The sequence below is a fragment of the Erpetoichthys calabaricus genome, chromosome 10 (assembly GCF_900747795.2).
Source record: "Erpetoichthys calabaricus chromosome 10, fErpCal1.3, whole genome shotgun sequence".
NCBI classification, from domain to species: Eukaryota; Metazoa; Chordata; class Cladistia; order Polypteriformes; family Polypteridae; genus Erpetoichthys; species Erpetoichthys calabaricus.
In genome coordinates this window covers 81252515-81269946 of record NC_041403.2, presented here as the reverse complement: position 1 = coordinate 81269946, position 17432 = coordinate 81252515, and the positions used below count along the sequence as shown (strand labels likewise).

Below are 17432 nucleotides of genomic sequence, written 5' to 3'. Positions count from 1 at the left end.
GCAATATATGCTGCGAGCCAGACAATGTCTTTTTCAGGGGAGCCTTTGCTTATTTCAGCAAGACAATGTCATATTGCATCTGCACATGCTACAACAGCATGGCTCCGTAGTAAGAGAGTGTTCAACTGGCCTGCCAGCAGTCTAGACTTGTCACCTATTGAGAACAATTGGTCCATTATGAAATGAAAAACATGACAAAACAGACACCGAACTGTTAAGCATCTTAAATCCTACATCAGGCAAGAATGGGGCAACATTTCACTTTCAAAACTATAGTAGTTGGTCTCCTCAGTTCCCAAATGTTTATAGACTGTTGTTAAAAGAAGACATGACACAACACAGTGGTAAACATGTCCCTGTCCCAACTTCTTTGATGGTGCTGGCATCATATTTAAAATGAACATGTGTTTTTCAAAAAACAACATTTTTCAGTTTCAACATTTAATATGTTTTCTTTGTACTATTTTCAATTAAATATAGGGTTTACATGATTTTCAAATTATTGCATTCTATGTTTATTTACATTTTACACAGCATCCTGACTTTTTGGGAAAAAAGGTTGTAACACAGAAGAAGCAGCTCTTGGTTTATTCAGACATTTTCTGGAGTTCGTTGATTTTCCAAGTATTTCTTTTTGTTTGTTTGTTTGTTTGTTTGTTTATTGCTTGTCTTCTGGAATTTTATTGGGACATCACAGTCAGCTCACTCTTGCTCAAATGCACAGCCTCGATTGAGAGAGGGCTACACCATTATGTAGCAATCCAAGGCTTTTTGTCCTCAAATTAGATAAAAGCCTGTAAAAGCTAGATGTTTACCCAATGCAGTTTATCAGGACCTTGCTACACAGTAACAGTCAAATACGAGAAAGCAGGTCTTTATCTGTTTACTAGTTACTTAGAGTATAATTTATCAGGGCACAGATAAAGCACCTTTGCAATATCAGTTCTTTAACATGATGCCTGATGCTGTGTGGGGTTTTATGTCGTTGCTTCAGATGTAAGTGAAGAACTTTTCTTGCAGTAGAGTACATTTAATGTCTTTGCCATGTGGTGGTTGTGTGGCGCTGTCTTGCTCAATTCAATTTGAGAGTTAGAGAAATTAATTGAAAAAAGTGTGACTCTTCCGACATAAGCATTTAGGCACCGAGATTCTGTTTTAAAGAAAGATTTCGTCCATCAGGTTAGGTTTAGTCTTTGGCACAAAGTCAAAACCTGTAAGAGCTGATGTGATAAATTTAAGAAATAATTTAAATTAATGTTGGAATATTATCTCACTGAAACTTTCTCGGTTTATTGATATCATCTGCCCCAGCATGCTTGTTCAAGTGACTCATTATTAGTTTGGCTCTTTCAAAGGTTGTGATCACAACAACCTGATAGGAAAACTTCCTGGCCTTTGCTAGAGTATGCCATGCATGTTTGTTCAGGTGTGAGCTATGCTTGTTCTGCTAGATTAGTAAGTGTAGCCCTTTCAGGAGAAGTGTCCCAAAGTTAGCGACAGGCCCTTGGTCCCTGTTGGGGTATTCTTGCTTTGTATTAGATCAGTAACCCAGTGGGGACAGTGACAGGCCCTTGGCCACTGTTGTCTTTGAAACACATCTGATATATGAAAGGTAAGTACTGCACAGTGTGCATGTAAGTCAAGGCTAATAATTTAGGCATTTCCAGCATTAACTTGTCCACCGATATAAAAAGAACCTTAGAGGTTAAAGTACCTTTTGTGAACACTTTCACATGACAAAACACTGAATTAGCCAAAATGGATATTTGCAACATTGATAGGGCTATTGAAGTTGTGATTTTTAAAGCAATTAAAATCACACTGTGAAAGGAGAGTGCCTGCCATTTGCCTGCTGTGGTATGTGTTTAAAATGTTTAACATATAATAATCATAAACTGGCACCTAAGGCCTCACACCCAACTGCCAAAGGGCAAACTAAGCTGACATTTATAAACACAAAAGTGACAAGGGCCATGCTGTTAGACAATAAATCACAGTGCCTGGTAAATCTTGTATTTACAGCAGCTACAACTGGCAATTTTCATGTCAATATTTCTATGATATTATAACCCATGTGTGGGCACAGAACCTAAACGCAGCACTTGTGGATAAAGTCAGACTTATCACACAGAAGTACAGGTGTGCTGTGCTGGCCAATATTTGGACAGAGAGCTATCACAAAACTTCCTTTCAATTGCACCTGATCGGGACACTAATGACCGTAGTGAGTTAATCTGTCTTTGAAACCTCAATTGAATTCAGCATCTGGACAATGGTGGTAGAATCAGTCTTTACTGCTTCAGAAAATCAAATGTTTTCAGAACTGAAGCACTACTCCTAGGCAACAAAATAATCTTCATCGCTGACCACAAATCAAATAAAGCTGCTGTTCTGTGGAAGTTCACAAGAGGAGACTCAACTGCCTTCCCTTCATTGGTCACAGTCATGGTCTCACCAGAGCTGCATCCCTAGTTTTAATTTCCTTCCCTTCTGTTTGTTTATTTTGATTTTTTTAATGAATTCCTTTAAATATTCCTTTGAATATGTTTCTGTTTTTCTGTTTGCATTGTTTGTATTATTTTCTTGTTTACTAATCACCAGCCATGATACTTGTTGAAGACAGGTAATAGAATAATTTACAAATATTTGCTGTCCTTTGCCCTACATGTATTTTCATCACCTTTCTTCAGTATTCGCGTGTATCTGAACCTCTCTTCACCAGCTCTCCCTTTCTCAAGCATGCTCCTGTAAAGCCTGCTTCACCTAATCCGTCATTATTTTTTAAGGTGCCTTTCTCATTTCCTGTCCAGTTTTATACTTTCCGTCTTTGAAGGAGACTCTCTCAGCATGTGCCTTTACTCCTCCATATGCATCTTATATTCGTACTTCCTGTTTCTTTGCGTCACCAAAGTCAAACTGACCAATCAGATTGCTCTGTGGGACTGGACACACAGACCTTAGTGTTTTATTATATAGTAGATTTTGCTTAGTTGTATTATGCTAATTTGCCTTGTGTTTTTTATCCCCACAGACTGTACTTATTTGGAATATATAAGTCCTCAAACTTCTCAGCTTGGAGCTGATTCACCAGCTTCTGTTTTCATTGTCCAGCTGTCCTCCCTTGGAATGCACTTTATTTTATAAGTTCTCTTTTGATTTCTTGTTTTGAATATTTTTCTCTTCCCTCAGTTTTTGATTGTTGCTTTCTGAATTGGATTTTATTTGATTTTGGTTTGCCTTTCAAAGGTATTTTTGCATTTGTTATTTTATATCAATTGTTGCTTTGTTTTTTGAATATACATTTTTATTATTATCAATGAACTCTGTTTTTGATCTTTAAGCTGGAGGTATCACAGTTCCCCTTTCCCTTTTTTAAAATATAGTGGCCTGACCTTTTGGGGGTTAGAGGTCCAGACCTGCTTACATTTCTAGGCCAGGTCTATTTATGTGTTACTACTTGTGTTTTCAAGGCCTACCTAAAGTTCCTGGACTGTTTGGGAGTTTTCAAGCTTTTTTATTTTTTAATTAAGGCCTATTTTGAGTTTTGTGAGTCTGAACATCACAGCACCCAAAGTTACTTATCTACTAACTTATGCAAAAATATTTTTCACTTAATCAAATATTCAAGTCAGCAGAAAATGTTGGAAAAAAATTCCTTAAGCAATCTATTAAAACTTATTTTTCTCATTAATGTGTGGAACAAGACAAAACTTTCCATTGACAAGCAGTGTGATAGTTTTAATGTGTGGGTGAGAACAAGACGCAGATTGTTATGCTGTGGGAAGGAGTATGTGGGACTGAAGTTTGTTCTGTGATGGAGATGTTTTAACAATTAGGCAGGAGCAGTTGTGGAAAAAAATGCACATGCATCTAGGCAGGAGACCCGGACATTTTGGAGTAAAAATGAGCATGGCTGGTTACATTACAAAACGGAAGTGTTGCAACTCATTGATTTGTCAATTTATTGGTGTTACAAACTCATCCCTACTTCTTCTTAAAGTCAGTCTGTGAGTCTTCATTAATGTTTATGGGCATCTGTAAGCAACTGACTACATTTACTTTAACTCATTACAATTTTGAGTTACAATTACAATTACAACAATCAGTAAATATACAGATTATGAATAACCAAAACAGAAAATTTGATTCTAAAATTATGTTCCCCCCACGGTATCACTGTTTCAGGTTACAAACATTGCTTCTTCTCAAGTAAAAATATCAGAGGTGGGAGTTGCCCGTGACATCATTATGCAATATTATCATGATAATTGGGTCACTGCATAGTAATATTGTAATTTCTTAAAGTTTATAAATGCTAAATACTGTCAATCAATTGTTTAGAATACTGCAATGTATTATTCCTCCTTATATTTGACTGAAGTTAAAGTTCAAATTGCTAAAGGCAAAAATGTGTCAATCTATTGCACCTTATAATAAAAATCCATGACTCAATTCATTACACGTTAGAACTACATAACACCTACACAGGTACAGTACTGTATATTGTCTAAATTTAGATCTGGGAGAGTGCTTGTGAGACAAGCCCTATTGGTTGTGTTAGGGCTTTCAACCACTGTCTGAGAATTGAATGTTTGAGTCTACATAAATGTACATTGCCATACTGTAAATGTATTGTGTGCTATTTTTAAATTAATTAATTTAAACTTCATACACAAGCAAATCATGTTTTACACTATTCAGTTCTGAAAAGTCAGTAGGTCATTTTCTAACCTGCTTAGTCCTGAACAGAGCCACAGGGTGTGTTGAAGCCTATCCCAGCTAGCATAGGGCACAAGGTAGGAACAAACCCTGGACAGCCAGTCTATCACAGGGCATACTTACGAAAAGCCCCATTTTAATTAACAATGGAGGGGAAAAAACCCTGTGTTTTTGCTTCCTATTTCTTTAATGGAGGAGTACAGGAGCAACAAAGCAGCTTTGGGATTATGTGAAGACTTCAGCTGATAACACCTGAGGTTTCTTGCATCTCTGCTTTCTCCTTAGTTATATCTGTTTATTAATCCTAAATTCAGTATAAGTCAGCCTTCATCCACTTATGTCATCTGGAGATAAAGTCCACACAAAATAGCAGTGTTTTTGCTGTAAAATTGTGAAAACCAAACCAAACTGAACCTAAATGTTTAACATAAACATGGCCAGAACGTTTACAATTAAAATCTCTGTAACAGTTGCTAACATCAGTGGTATGACGTCTGTTAGAAATAGAAGAAATGCATTTTGTTAAACAAGTGTAATGAGGACTAAATATTGTGCTCAGGAATAAAGAAGAATGAACAGAGTTAAGAACTGCCTAAAAAGCATTTGTTTATTGAAATTTGGTTTTTAACTGTTGTTTTATTTTGTTGATTTTTTATTTGTAACAGCTAACATTTTGTGAGACTTTTCTGTACAATGTCTTTAAAAGACGAGTTTGAACTAGGTGCTTAAAAGAAAAAAGCGGCCTTCTAACAGTAAGCATAGATACTATGTGAAAATTTTAAAAAGACTCTGAAGTACAGTATTGTAAGTCCAGAGTTTTTAGAAATGTGTGTTTTCACTGATAAGATCAGCTGTTACACTTTATGGTTTCTTAAGCATGCTTCACTATAATTCCCCCAACAGTGAAGAAGAGGTCTGCTTCTCACCAGTTTCACAAGAGTGCTTTGTTACAATCCTCCTTCTTAAGGAAACATTTCTAAAGTGTCACTTCTGAATACAAAGCTGATGGGGTTTAAAAATAACACTTTCGAATGCAAAAGTACACCTTTTGTATTTATGACATCAGAGGCGTCGGTAAAACATACCACAATCCACCCCAGCCCTGTCATTTACCCTGTTATAATTGCCAGGGGCCAGCTGCAAACCCAAAACATCTGGATTACAAAGATCCTAACAAACAGTTCATTTATAGAAACTACCACCAGCAGTTACCATAGTGCAAATAAACTGAGTGATTCTACAACAAAACACTTGGCGTAGTCAGCAGGATTTGCACTATGGACAGGTGGAGTGTAGTGGCATTGCTCAACATAAGGTACGGCTGACTGAGAGACAGAGAGAGGGTTCAGCTAACATCACAAGGAAGTACTCTGCTTCCAATGCTTGCAGGCTTTCCCTGCACTCACATGCATCGGAGTTCTCCTATTACTCAGTGTAAAAAGGAGATTGCTTCTTTGTTCTTTGCCTTTGTAATCCAGATATCACAGGTTCTCAGCTGACATAGTGCAAATGTGCAAACTGGGATGGATCGTGGTGTAAATCCACAGAAAAACAGCAACTACCAATAAAACGCATTACTTCTCAATTGCTACAGGAAGGCATACTACAAACATTACCACTGCTACATAAATTTAATTACTTAAATATAGTGCAAAAAAATCCCAGTACTTGTCCTTAGTGTACTAATGAAGTATCAAGAAGAAAATACTGCAATAGTCTACTATGTCAATTTTTTTCCCTACCCAAAACAAATATTTCATCTTGGCATACCTTCTCTCTGTCAGCGGAACTCAGCTTTCTGCTTTTCATCTAATTTATTTTGAGGATACAGCAGCAGGCAGCAGAAAACAAAAAAAAATCCTTGGGTTCTTGAAATACATTACTTGGCAAAACTAACTTGGCAAAAAAAAAAACACTTAGAGTGCTTCTCATCAGGTCATTCATGGAACATTTGGTCAAAAACCTCAAAGTACACTCAAATGGAAATGTATTTAATTTATTTGTGATATTTGCTGAGAAGCAGTTTATTAGAATGACCCCGAAATGTGAACCACAGTCTAAAAACAAGCGTATACTCTAAAAGGAAAATGTGTTAAAAATTAAGCTTTATTTTTAAAAGTAGAGGCAGCAAGAATGTAAAACTAGGCATTCTGTTTAAGCAGGTATTTGAAAAAACAAGCTATATGTTCTTTCTTCCTTAATGGAAGTTAAAAAACTGTGTCCAAGGTTATATGTATATTGTATTATTTCCCTAGGTAGTCAAACTTGAACTTAAACAATCAAAATTAAAAGTTGGCTAAACATTCATGCATTTATATAACTGAATTTTTCAGATTGCTAATCATCATTGTTTATTTATTGTTTGCAAGGCGTTGCTGACACTCCCGTTGCTTTGTGACTCCTGCTCCTTGGGACACTACTCATAGGTCTCTTTGTTATATAATTTTGAATTTGCCCCTGAAACACCAACTTATTCAAAATGAAAATGGCATCTGAATACATCTTATTTTTTTGGAGAAAAGGAAAACAGGTGAACATTATTGTACACTTAATACAACCCTTTTCGTTTATGTAGTATTTTGTACATGTGAATGGTGGAAATAAAAATGTAATTTTGCTTGAAATATTAAAGAAATGTGTCATCTTCAACTTTACACCATTTAGTGATCAGTTAATCTTCTGCTCATTTAACTATTCACAGTAACAGACATTTTAAGCAAGGGTGCCCAAACATTTGCATGGTACTGCAAAAGTACCATGATGATATGTATTTTGTCTAAGAAGTCCCAATTTAGTAATAAACACTGCATAACAAAATGTCTTCCATTCTGCTTTTTTTATAGCATCTTTCTTTCATTTCATGTGAAATATCTTACCTTGATGTGGTGTATTTAGGAAATATCTGGGATCAGTAATTCTTGTGTTTATTGGCTCAACCAATCCTACAATTCCTTCCTGTGAATTAAAAACATAAGCAAAATTTAAAAAATCAAGTCTTCATGACATAAAACAACTATTTTAAATACCATTGTATAGCCAGATCATCTTTACTAGATTATAACATTATTTACATCATCCTGGCCAATACCTGTTTCTAATACACCCACACATTGAAATTTAAGTGAGTTCAGAAAATTAATAAATGATTTATTCACCTTGACCAAAACATCAGCAGCATATCTTAGATTTTCTATGAAAGTGGCCTCCATATCTTTTTCAACATCTGTTCGATCAGCACCTGCAGGAACTCTTCCAGCCATCAGGTGGATCCTATAGTCAAAGGGATGGAATGGCTTACTCATTAATATCCAGCAGGACAACTAGTTATAATGTACTGCAAAGTTCAAAGTAGAACTGTCCTCCCTAACACTGAAAAACAAATAACAACCATCATTACAACGTGAAGAACAATAATATTTTAGAAGGTAATCAATATTTTAAAAATGAACACATTTTAAATATTTGGACAATTACCAGCATATTCTTCACACAAAATCTTACATGACAGCTAAAATGGAATTCTCTTTTTAGTTCTGAAAATCAGTATTAGTTGTCCTCCCCCTCTCAGTTCAGCAATCTTTGTAGGATGTCCCCTACAGAGTCTTCGCACTTCATTGCTTTCATGGAAATGCCAACACACTTCTCACTGGGAAGCGCCTTGTACACTCTGGAGAAATGTACATAAATTATAGGTGTACTGCTCTCTGGTGGCAGTCCCATCAGCAGCATTACTATGGATCATCCATATAGTAGTGAGAAACTGAGAAGCAAAAGAGAATTTGGGAGTTAAGGAAACACAGGGGGCATGACAAAAAATGAGCTCATAGAAAGGGACAAAATACTTTTAGAATTTTAAAACATGAGATGATGAACAGGCCATTAAGCCCAAATAGCTGATCCACCTTATTTCACTTAAATTGTACTCCAAAAGTCACTAAAGTCCTGGTCTCTACTACACTGCTTGGTAATGTATTCCAGGTATCTATGATTCTTTGCATGAAGAAAAATGTTTTTAACATTTGTGATAAACTTTTGCTTAAAAAGTTTCCTACTATGTCCGCATGTTATCGTTGCAGAATTTATTTTAAAGTAACAACTGGGATCTGCAGTACTAATTCCTTCATAATTTTAAACGCTTTAGTCATGTCCCCACTTAACCTCATCTTTCTTTAACTGAAACGTTTCAACACCTTCATTCTTATCTCATAGTTCATACCACTTTGTCCTGGAGTCAGTGTTTGTTCTTCTCTGGACTTTCTCTAGCACTGCTATGTCTTTTTTTGAAAGTGGAGGAAAAAAAACTGAACACAGTACTCAAGGCAAGGCCTTACTAGTGTGTTATCTAACTTAAGCATAACCTCTCTTGACTTGTACTCTACACTTCATGATGTATAACCTAATATCCTATTAGCCTTTTTTACCGCATCTGTACACGGTATGTTGATATGTTGATAGTAGATGTTGATAGTGATGAGACCAGTCATTGTGTATTCAAATATGACATTTTTACTTCCATCCATCCATTATCCATTATCCATCCCACTATATCTGCTGGAGCCAATCCCAGCCAACACAGGGCGCAAGTCAGGAAACAAACCCTGGGCAGGGTACACACACCCACACATCAAGCACACACTAGGGACAATTTCAGATCGTCAATGCACCTAATCTGCATTGGACTCTGGGAGGAAACCCATGCAGACACAGGGAGAACATGCAAACTCCACACAGGGAGGACCCAGGAAGCGAACCCAGGTCTCCTTACTGGGAAGCAGCAGCACTAACACTGCACCACCGTGCCGCCCCATTTTTACTTCCTACATATAATACTTTACATTTACCAACATTAACTTTCACCTTCCACAAATATGCCCAAGCCTGTATGCTAGTGCTGGGTGGTATACCGGTTCATACCGAAAACCGTTTTTTATTTTTTTTATGATATGGATTTTTCTTATACCGCAACACCGGTTTAAATTGCCTAAACGACGTTCGGAACGTGGCGCAGCGGGAAACTGTTCAAGTGGGGACCTTTTTCACTGCTACACCGCTAAACACAGATTTGTTGCACTAGGGCTCTTTTTCACTGCTACACCACCAAATAGGTAGCGGTAGCATAGGTATTGCGCGGTGAAAATGGACAGAGAACATTCCAAAACTGAAGCCGACGATAAAGTTGAACATGATGAACAGAAGAACTTTTGCCGAAAAAAAGGAGTCACGTCCGTCGCCTGGAGATACTTTAGTTTTAAAAGGTCAGATGTGTAAATACTGTTTCTATACTACTGGATAATACTGCAAGCCAAGTTGTACTTGTTTTATTTGTTTTCAATACAGTGTAATGTACCTGGGTACTGTGTAATAGTGTGACGACATGTTGACTTTATTCTCGACATTTCCACTTTAATCTTGACGCTTATGACGAGAATAAAGTCGACATGTTGACTTTATTCTCGCCGTTTATGTCAAGATTAAAGTCGACATGTTGACTTTATTCTCATAATTTGTCATTAAAGTAGAACATCGTAAAATAAACTTCATCGTAAAATGAATATTTAATTTACTAGATTTTCTCAAACCCCGTCATAAGTTATATAGCACATTAAATGCTTTGTGTTGTGATTCTTAAACTGACTTCTTCTTGCACTAAGAGGAGGCGCCGGCAGCGATCGCCGCACAGAATACATTCACTTCATGATCTTCCTGCTCTCTGAACATTTAGAATGCTAAGATAAATACTTAATTTAATTTTCATGGTGAAATGCATTAAAGCATGCATTAATCATATGGGGGCACGGCGGCGTGCCTGCCTTGCATTTGCATGTTTTTCTGGTGGGTTTACTCGGCGTGCTTCAGTTTTCTTTCAAAGTCATGTAGGATGTGGGGTTTTGTTGTGCTATATTGACCCTGCTAGTGTATGTTTTGCTTGTATTCATCCTGCGATGTGCTGGCGACTCGTTCAGAGATGGGCGCAACTCTGAATGGATGGCATAATTAAACATGAATAACGAAGATATTTTTAAAGTTCTGAACACTCCGTGGGCTAAGTTTATAACTAGTTTCAATTTCACAAAGACGTTTATCGTGTGGTGATTGGTTATGTGGTGAAAGAAAAAGGAAGGATAGGAACTGGGGTTTTGGTACGTCAGATAGAGACAGCATGCATGCAATAAAGATAGCCCGCTCAGAAGAACATGCATTGAATTCTGTGTTCGTGTCTCCGACCAGCAGATCACAAACCCAACATTTACACAATATTTAAGTTAAACCTGTGCGATAGCTATTTATACATCCAGTTTTTTGGAGCCTCGTCACACCTGCCATAAAGTTCTCTACACTGAACATACACCTGGGGACCCCTTACTGCGAGGGAGCAGCACTACCGCCTCACTACCGTGCATGTGTAATACCTGCTTTAATGCATTTCATCATGAAAATGATATCAAGTATTTATCTTAGCATTCTAAATTTTCAGAAAGCAGGAATATCATGAAGTGAATGGATTCTGTATGGTGATTTGCTGTCTTCTCTTAGTGCGGAGGAAGTCAGTTTAAGAAGCGTAGTGATTAACCACTGGGTCGGGGAACGTAACACAAAGCATTTAATGTGCTGCATTAATTTATGACGGGGTAAATTAACTAATTGATTAAACATTGATTTTAGGAAGAAGTTTAGTTTACGACATTCTACTTTAATTATGAAGTAAACTATGAGAATAAAGTGGAAATGTTGACTTTAATCTCAACATAAACGGCGAGAATAAAGTGGAAATGTCGACTTTGTTCTCGACGTATAGTTTGTTTTTTTCTTCCCAGTATAGCTTAGCTTGAAGCAAGGTCCATATTAATGCAGTTTGCCTAAATGATGGTTCAGTTGGTAAAGATGTCATCACCAAGTTGCACTTGTTTTATTTTATTTTAATTTGGTGAATACTGTGTAATGCACCTGGGCTTGAAGTCTTGAAGTAATAGTGCAACTATCAGTAATAATACTATTATTTATTTTATTGTTATTATTTATTAGTTTAAATATTATGCAGTTTAATGATGATAAAGTTGTTTAAAAAGTCACTTTAACGTGTCAGTGGACAGAGATTGTTAACATTAACAGAAAGTGTAGTTGGTTTACAAAAAATATTTACTATTTATTCCTTTTCTAAGACATATTCGGTGCAATACAATTTTTGACAAGCACTTCTGGATATTTTACTAAGTCTAAATGCCTCTTTGTATGGTTGAAAATATGTTGTCAAAATTATAGTTTGTTTTTGCAAAATTTGTTCAATAAAAAGGTTCTATATTTTGACTGCATCTGTCATGCAATGTGATACCTTCTCCATTAGTGCCACCCCCTTGAAAACTATCACTTTATGGGGCAATGCAAAAATGTATTAATACTTGTGTGCACATTAAAATGTTTCTTATGTACAATACTCTTGACAGTGGAATAGGTTATTCTTAGCCAGTAATTGCAGTGGAAAATGTGGTTAACATCCACTCATGCATGGGGAAAAAAAATACCGTTGAATACCGTGAAACCGGGATAATTTAGAAAAATACCGTGATATAGAATTTTGGTCATACCACCCACCCCTACTGGACCCACTGTAACAATTTAGTTTTTTCTACATCATCAACCAATCAAGCTAGTTTGTTATCATCTGCCAAGTGAACCAGCTGATTATATTTTTCTCTATATTGTTTATGTATATTAAAAAGAGTTAACGGCCCCAGCACTGATTCCTGAGGGATATACCGTATATGCTCCAATAAACGGCAAGTCTCTTATTGTCGCCGGTCTCTAATAAGCGCCGGGGTTCAGAGGGGACGCAGCCAAATAGTAGCCGGTCTCTAACAGTAGCCGGGTCTTTGATATTTACTTACCAGCGTACATTGTAAGCGTCTGTATCTTTATAGACGTGTGTAATACATGTGCATGTCAGCACATTGCATATATAAGAAATACGGATATACCAGTTTCTAAAACTGCTTCATTTTCAAATGAAATGATTCGGGAATCTTTCAAAAATTGTGGCATCACCAATTCTACTGACGGCAGTGAGGATTCATTAATTCATTGCCTCAAAGAAAATCAGCCGTGTTTTGAAGGAAGAGAGAAATTGTCGGCGGCAAGAATTCAAAGAGTCGTGACAAACCTGGAAGAAGAGGAAGACGATAGTGAACTGGACAACAACGAAGCCGTCACTGTGGATTCGGACGACGAATAGCAGCGAAAGATACAGACATTGCCATTTATCTTTAACAGTCTTATGCAGCATGGGAAATTCAAATAAAGTAGCTGTTTGTAATATTAGCCAATATTTTTGTGTACTTACCTATACCGACACGTGCGAAAAAACATTGCATTCTGAAGGTTTTTGTTAATAATGGCTGGTCCCTAATAGCAGCTGGTCTCTATTAAGCACCGGGAGCTGAGGCTAGTTTTACAAATAAACGTCAGGGGCCTCTATTGGAGCATATACGGTAATTATGGATAGGGTTTCCTTACCATTACTCTTTTTATACAGCATTTAAGTCACTTTTGTGCCCTGAATTCCCAACTCTTTTACTTTGATCACTAACCTTTCAAGGGGTGCCTTATCTAAGGCAGTCAGAAAATCAAGATAAATGATACTGTATTACCTTTCTGATCATATGCTTTTATTGCTTCCTCATAGAATTCCAGCCTATTACTGAAACATAACTGTCCTCATCTGAACCCTTGTTGAGTATATGCTAATACTCCTGGTTCTGGACATGTGCTGCTTGATCATCTCTTTAATAGTTGCCTTCATTAATTTACTTCTGATTCACATTAAGCTTACTGGCCCATAGCTACTTGGATCAGTGAGATCACCCCTTTTATACAAAGGGATAATATTAGCTAGACACCAGTCTTTAGGAATTCTCTAGTGTGCAGAAATATTTGAAAATTTTTTGCCAAGTTTTTATTTATGTATTCTCTTCCTTAAGTAGTTGAGGATAAATATTATCTGGCCCTGGTAATTTTTTTAGATTTCAGCCCACGCAAGCTTCTTCCTCCACAATTTTCACATCACTAAGTACCTCCTCAATAGTCCTTGTTACTTTTGGGAGGTTACTGACTACTGAAGAAGATGGTTGGTTTAATCTTTTGTGCTTTGTCATTTATCCCTTGTATGTTCTTCCCCATCTGGCTTCCCACTATTCTATTTATTTTTGTAAATAAATATCTTCTGTTTATTACTCTAATATTTCTCTTCAAAACCACAGACTTAGGTGGTTTGGGCATTTGGAGTGAAAGGCAAAGGATGAGTGAATAAAGCGGTACACCCAAATGGAGGTGGAGAGAACAAGACCAAGGAAAGATCTGATTAAAGTTGCTTTTTGATGATATGAAAAGTGTAGGTCTCATTCCCAAATGGTGCCCACTACCACAGAGAGTAGAGGAAATTGGGATTGGATTGGGGGGCAACTAGCTAACCAAGGTAAACCCTGGAAAACCAGAGATAATTTTAAAGTTCTTTTAATTTTGAACTACATAACCTAATTCAAGGTCATAGGGGCCCTTATCCTATGCCACCATTCCAAGATGGAATGTCTGTAAATGGTCTATTTATAAGACTGCTTTGTAGCTCATAGCTATAATAAAATAGTACAAAATAAGAAGGCATGACTAGAATTTTTCAGTGCCACCTTTGGGATATAACAGCAGTTTAAAATAATACTAAAAATGGATCTACTGTAATTCTATAGCTTTGAAGAACAAAATTACTGCACTGAATCTGAGGGGTAAAGGCATTTCTCACTTTTTTTAAAGTATGGCAAGTATATGATTTTAAGTAAAACAAACATCTGACACACAGGCAAAAAAAGTTTAAATGTGAATGTATTTTAAATGTTCAGTAATGGCCTGCAGTGTGGTGATTAATGACATATTCCTGACACAAATAATACATAATAAGTAAAGCTGCAATTCTATTTTCAGTATTGAATATTACAACTGCAGCCCAGGGTGAGATGCTGAGATGGCAGCTTCATTTCTTCTAAGAGCACAACTATAATTACTAAAGGGAGCTCGGCATCCAGGGGAGAGTCGGAAAAAGTGCCAGAGAGCTCACTGTGCAGAAGACATTAGTGAGACATGCTGTTGCTATAGATTTTGAGTCACACTGAGGTGTCACATTCCAAACAGTCAATTTTACAGTTTGAACTCAGCATAATAAAAAGGGGAAGTCACCTACACCATAATGCATCTGTTCTAATGGCACAAAAAGCATTCTGCCTTTATTAATTTAAACATTTATAATAAAACAAATTCAACAATTTTATTCTATGAATTATGAACTACACATTAATATGTGGCCAGCACAGTAATGAGTAGTTAGCACTGTGGCCTCACAACTCCTATGTACTGACCCTATCATTGTCCATAAGGAGTCTGTGCAGTTTTTGCACCTGTGGGGACTTGCTTTGTGTATTCCAATTTTCTTCCCACATCTCAAACACAAGCATAGTAGATTAAGTGACCCTATATGAATGAATGAGTGTGAGATTGAGTAAATGTGCACTGTGTTGAATTTGCTCAACATTCACAGCTAGTTTCAGCCTTGTACTCAGTACTACCAGGAACTGCTCCAACTCCAGCGATTCTGAAATGGGTCACGGCAGATTGATATTCAATTAATGAATAAACAAAAAACTGCATGTGTGCATGTTTCCCTAAAATGGCATAGAGTATACTCCAAATGAGGGTTGAAAAGAGAAAAATTAGTTTCCAGATTATTTTCACTGCTAACAATGTCCACCAAAACACCCCTAAACCGGTTCCTAAGGTAGGTTTGGAGCCCCAAACACATTGTAAATCGTGACTGTAAATGATAAGCTACTGAAACTCTGAACAAGCATCTGTAAATATTCTATCCTTATGTCACAATGTAAAAGAGTAAGCTACTGGAATTTAAATGAATAATCTTTAAAGCCTTTAGCAGCTCGTGTGCATGTGCATGTGAGAGCCCCAACCCTCAGAAACAATTGCACCAACAACTGTCCCAGGTTCTGAACTTTTTTTTATTTTCCTTTCACACCTCTACAATAAAGGCTTCTTCTCCATCCACACTACAAGAACATTATATACAATTGTTTCTTCTCCTCCACTCCTCCCAGGTGACCTTTCTCCTTCTCCTCTCCCAATTCCAATTCACCTAGGTGAAACAGAGTGGCTTCCTTTATGCCTGATACAAGAGTACTTCTGGTGCCACCATACTGTTACCCAGGAAACACGTCCGGGTCAGGCAGAACCTACTTAAAACAAGGAATCCTACTCCTCACATCTCCCCTTGGCAGCTACAAAGAAACCCAGCAGGGCCACCCATTGGGACTACAACTCCCATGTAGCCAGGTAGGTGTGCATATGAGAGATTCACCACAGAGAAGCTGCCAATTATAATTTTGGGGGAGCACATGGCCCCAGGTGGCTGCTTCTATTCCTACATCCATTATATTTTCATCTTGACCAGGAAAAGAAACATCTACCATCCAAGCCCGGATGCCCAACAATCTTCTGGGAACATCAATTATAAAGCCCTCCCGGCCAGATAAGGAACCAGGATGCCAGCCAATCCATGTTTTCTATAACAAGACAATTTTATTAGCAAATTTTTTATCTTTGTTCTCCATTAAAACATTAGTTTAAAGATTTTTTTTTTAGCCACCACTTCAAACATTAGGTAAGTAACACAAAAAGTTACCATTTTTGGGTGACATATTCCTTTAATATTCTGAGTTTAAGAGTCATCTACTGTGCATGAATGTCATAAATATCTCCAAGTGTTCAATATTTGTGTTAAATAGATTGTTTCTGGGTTGCTGAGAATGACATTACTGTTGTCCTTATATTGTATGTTTTATCGTCATGAGCTTCACCAAATCAGATTCCAATCTAGTAATGTTGTTGATGCAGTAAAGCAAAATGTATACAGAAGCAACTTGAAAGTATGATTATCAGCCTGGTAAGTAAGGTGGCTTTGGAATTGGAAGGTGTTGGATAACGCTCAATGGGAGGTGTAGACGGAAAGGATAAGGAGATTTCTATGTCATATATATATTGCGATGTACAGGATGACCTGAGAAGGAGCCTGCTGGAGGTACTTATGTGCAAATAGAATTATTTAATTTGAACCCATGACTGTTTTACAGTAGCTGTGCTGTGTTTGGTGCTTAGTGTCACACTAACTTGTTCCTTTATGCTCTGTCATGTTTTGTATCGTAAACATCTGTGTATCGCACTTATCCAGCTATTTATAATGTATGTGGTTTACCTAATTGTTACTTATGTTATCTGTATGTGATGTTGTGTTATGTTGTAAGCAGCTCCAAGGAATTCAAAGTTAAATTCCTGTACATGAAGCACTTGCAAATAAAACTGATTCTTAGCCAAACAATTAAAAAATTGGAGTATCTTTGACAGTATGTGCACTTGTGTCCCCAGATGACAGATCCATCACTAATCTTCACTGATATCCTATGTCTTTCAGTATAAGTAAGACTGATTTTAAACCTTAAAAGAATTACTACAGCAAATATGCTATAATGAATATTTTAGACTTGTATCATTTAGGCATTTCTTCAGATATTGTTACAGAATTCCATAATATTCAATGTTTCTCATTAGGGAGATGAGAGTGTGGGTCTTAGGAAGCACCATATTTTACTGGGACCTATGTGTCTTACCCA

The 17432-nt window shown here is 36.9% G+C and overlaps 1 protein-coding gene across 1 annotated transcript in view; it reads right to left on the bottom strand.

Moving 5' to 3' along the window:
- The window catches only part of hyi (hydroxypyruvate isomerase), a 54926-nt gene that overhangs the window by 31126 nt on the left and 6368 nt on the right, over window positions 1–17432 (bottom strand). Inside the window, exons 3-4 of the mRNA XM_028811493.2 lie at window positions 7875–7989; window positions 7596–7674 (exon numbers count right to left, since the gene is read on the bottom strand). Of these exons, the coding sequence (XP_028667326.1) occupies window positions 7596–7674; window positions 7875–7989 (194 nt within the window). The remainder of the gene's footprint in view (window positions 1–7595; window positions 7675–7874; window positions 7990–17432) is intronic.